This window comes from Rhagoletis pomonella, unplaced genomic scaffold, assembly GCF_013731165.1.
Source record: "Rhagoletis pomonella isolate Grant_MI unplaced genomic scaffold, Rhpom_1.0 Rhpom_scaffold_19260, whole genome shotgun sequence".
NCBI classification, from domain to species: domain Eukaryota; kingdom Metazoa; phylum Arthropoda; class Insecta; order Diptera; family Tephritidae; genus Rhagoletis; species Rhagoletis pomonella.
The window spans coordinates 1-2,726 of NW_023477777.1; the positions used below are offsets into that span (position 1 = coordinate 1).

Sequence of the window (2,726 nt, forward strand, 5' to 3'; positions counted from 1 at the left end):
TTTTTCGATTTTTTTCTTGTGGTTGGTTTCGACGACTTTAAAATTTCGGATTTTATTGAACTTTCTTCGCTGGCTTTCATAATAAAATCCTGCGGGGTTGAGTTTTCATCCATGTGAGTGTTACTTTCAAGAGTAAGTGGTTCTTCATCACTTTCTCTTTCCTAAAAGGCATATATAATTGCACATAATTATTTTTAAATTATGGAGTAATGCATAAAGTATATGTATATATTTACCTTAATATCGATTGACAGAGAGTCTTTTCCAACTCCTACCCATTCAAATAACTTTTTATCATCTCCGGAATCTACTTTCCAGTAATTCATACGCAGTGTAGTATCAGCCTCTTGAGCCTTTCTTATAAACTCATATGCTTCTTTGAGTTTTGCAGCACAGCTATAACAAAAATGTTCATATATTCTCAAGGACGGACCATTCATTTCAAATTCCTTGTTTAAAAGTAAATTCAACTGGGTACAGAGCTGGAAGCATTCTGCATACGACAACTTCTCATTTATATCTTCTACAGGAAGATTCCAATTTAATAGCGGCACTGAGTCCTCCACTCTCAAACAAACTCGACACATGTTTCGCAACGATTCCATAGCCGGATAAAATAATGTTAAATAAGATGAAAAACTAGGAATGTATGTGTTTATAAGTTTCGCAATGATATTTAATAAAGTATCAATAAAAACATTTAGAGATTAGCACATGGAAAACCAATTAGGTAGAGATTCATCGACTTTTTCGATTACTGTGCTAAGGTCGGTGTTACATTGCTACGAACATGTGCGCGAGCATGCTAGGCTTGCAGTGCATATTCGTCGATTGTAGGGCGGCTCACGAGCATGCTCGCAACAAAAAAAATATTTGATTTTCACCGAGTATGCTCGTCGTTTGTGGCGTGGCTTGTGAGCATTGCATTCGAAACAAAAACAACAACCTCATTTTGTGTTGATGCTTGCACTGTGCTCATCGGCGGATAATTGCAGCCAAGCCATGTACGTTGATGAATTTTTGATAAATGAGACAAAATCAAAGAACATTGATTACAAAAAAGAACAACTCGTTATAATTGCAGCGAAAGTGCGCAACAGGGGAGTGCCTTCTCTTTTCATCCAATCTAAAAATGTACTAGGGCAAAAGAGAAGAAACGCCCCTGTTGCGCATTGCTTTCGCTACAATTAATACGAGTTGTCCCTTCTTGTTATCAACGTTCTTTGGTTTTACGATCGGATTGGGTACGGTTTAGCCACTGAACCCCCCTTTGTTTGCACCGCTACTGAATTCGATAAACTGTCAGTTTTCACACAATTTAAAATGTACATGTGTATTTAAAAATTTCATGAAAATTATTTTGCTAGCATCATGTTGCAAGCTTTTTCACAGCTTGAACAGACTTTGCTGAGTAAACGTTGTGGAATTTCACACTTATTTCACAGAATAAAATTCTATATGCAATTTGACAGCTTTTTCACGTGAAACAGGAACAGAATACTATGCTTTAATCTTAAATAAATAAATTGTATGCTTTCAGAATGCTTTTTTGTATTTTAAATTTATTTGGTAGGTTGCAAACGATTTTGGTCGGATTTGGGAAGAAAATAGGTAGGCAAAAAAATTGCTAGTGGCAACGCTGTCCAGGAGTATACACCCTGCAGCAAAATTTAGAGACAGTCTGACAAAACCCTAGTTCCGAACTACATACATATGTATATAAAGCTCGTCGCCGATTTCAAGCATCCGTTGTTGGTTACCCCAGCAACGAGTACATGTGTGAGTGTCGGGTTGAATGTCGGGTGCTTGAAGCTTGCCCGGCGACACTCAAGCATAAAGCGTCAACACCATTTGCAATAAAATTTCGTAGTGGGCGGACGTAAACATGTCTTCATCGTATGACGATTTTTTGCTACTTGCCACTAAAATCTTTATCTTCCGCGAACTTGCTCATTTTACATATCACAACAAACTAACACACTAATGCTTGTCAACGCTTTGCGCCACTATCAAACAGACCGCTTGTCAAGCGGTCGCGTTGATGGAAAATCAAAAATTTTTGATTTTCCATCAACACGAGCCGACAACAAGTACGTGTGACACGACGATCTCCGATTGCCTCGGTTGCTGGGGTAACCAACAACGGATGCTTGAAATCGCCGACGAGCTTTAGAACTATCTCTTAAGGGTGGGTAACTCAGCAAATTTATATGAGTTGACTCAATGACTCCAACTCACTTTAAGGAGTCAGCTCATTAATCGCGGTGAAGGTAGTTGTGAATTATCGAATTGAATTTAAACTGTTGCGAGCAGCTTACAATATTTTTTATAAAGCATGTAACAAAAATGGAATCTGTAACAGAAAAGCAGAAAACTAAAAAAATATCCAAAAACCAAATCTAAAAAACGGTTTCTCTGCCAAAAACGGAACTGGTTAAAACCTAGTTGCAAAGTAATACACTGGACGACAATTGTCACCGCCAATGACATCGCCGTGTAAAACTGGACAGTTGAAAACTTTGCTTGGGTATAAAGCTAGAACTAGTCATTTTCGCAAAAGGTCTAGTTCTATGCGTGTTCTGAGCTAGTCAGATTTTCTACAAGGTACATATCTACATACATACATACATATGTACATAAAACACACATTAAAAAAATAGTGAAAGACAAGATTGAGTTCCGTGGATTTTCGTTCATATGTTCAACAAATTAATATATCTATATTT

General features: G+C 37.4%; 1 protein-coding gene across 1 annotated transcript; it reads right to left on the bottom strand.

Moving 5' to 3' along the window:
* Positions 1-5: 5 nt before the first annotated feature.
* LOC118732362 lies at positions 6-862 on the bottom strand (the record flags this gene model as incomplete). The annotated part of the gene is made up of 2 exons (XM_036461491.1): positions 237-862; positions 6-161 (listed from the first exon to the last, which is right to left on the bottom strand). Coding segments are annotated over exons 1-2 (525 nt in total), but the record flags the coding sequence as incomplete, so codon positions are not given.
* Between the last annotated feature and the right edge of the window lie 1,864 nt (positions 863-2,726).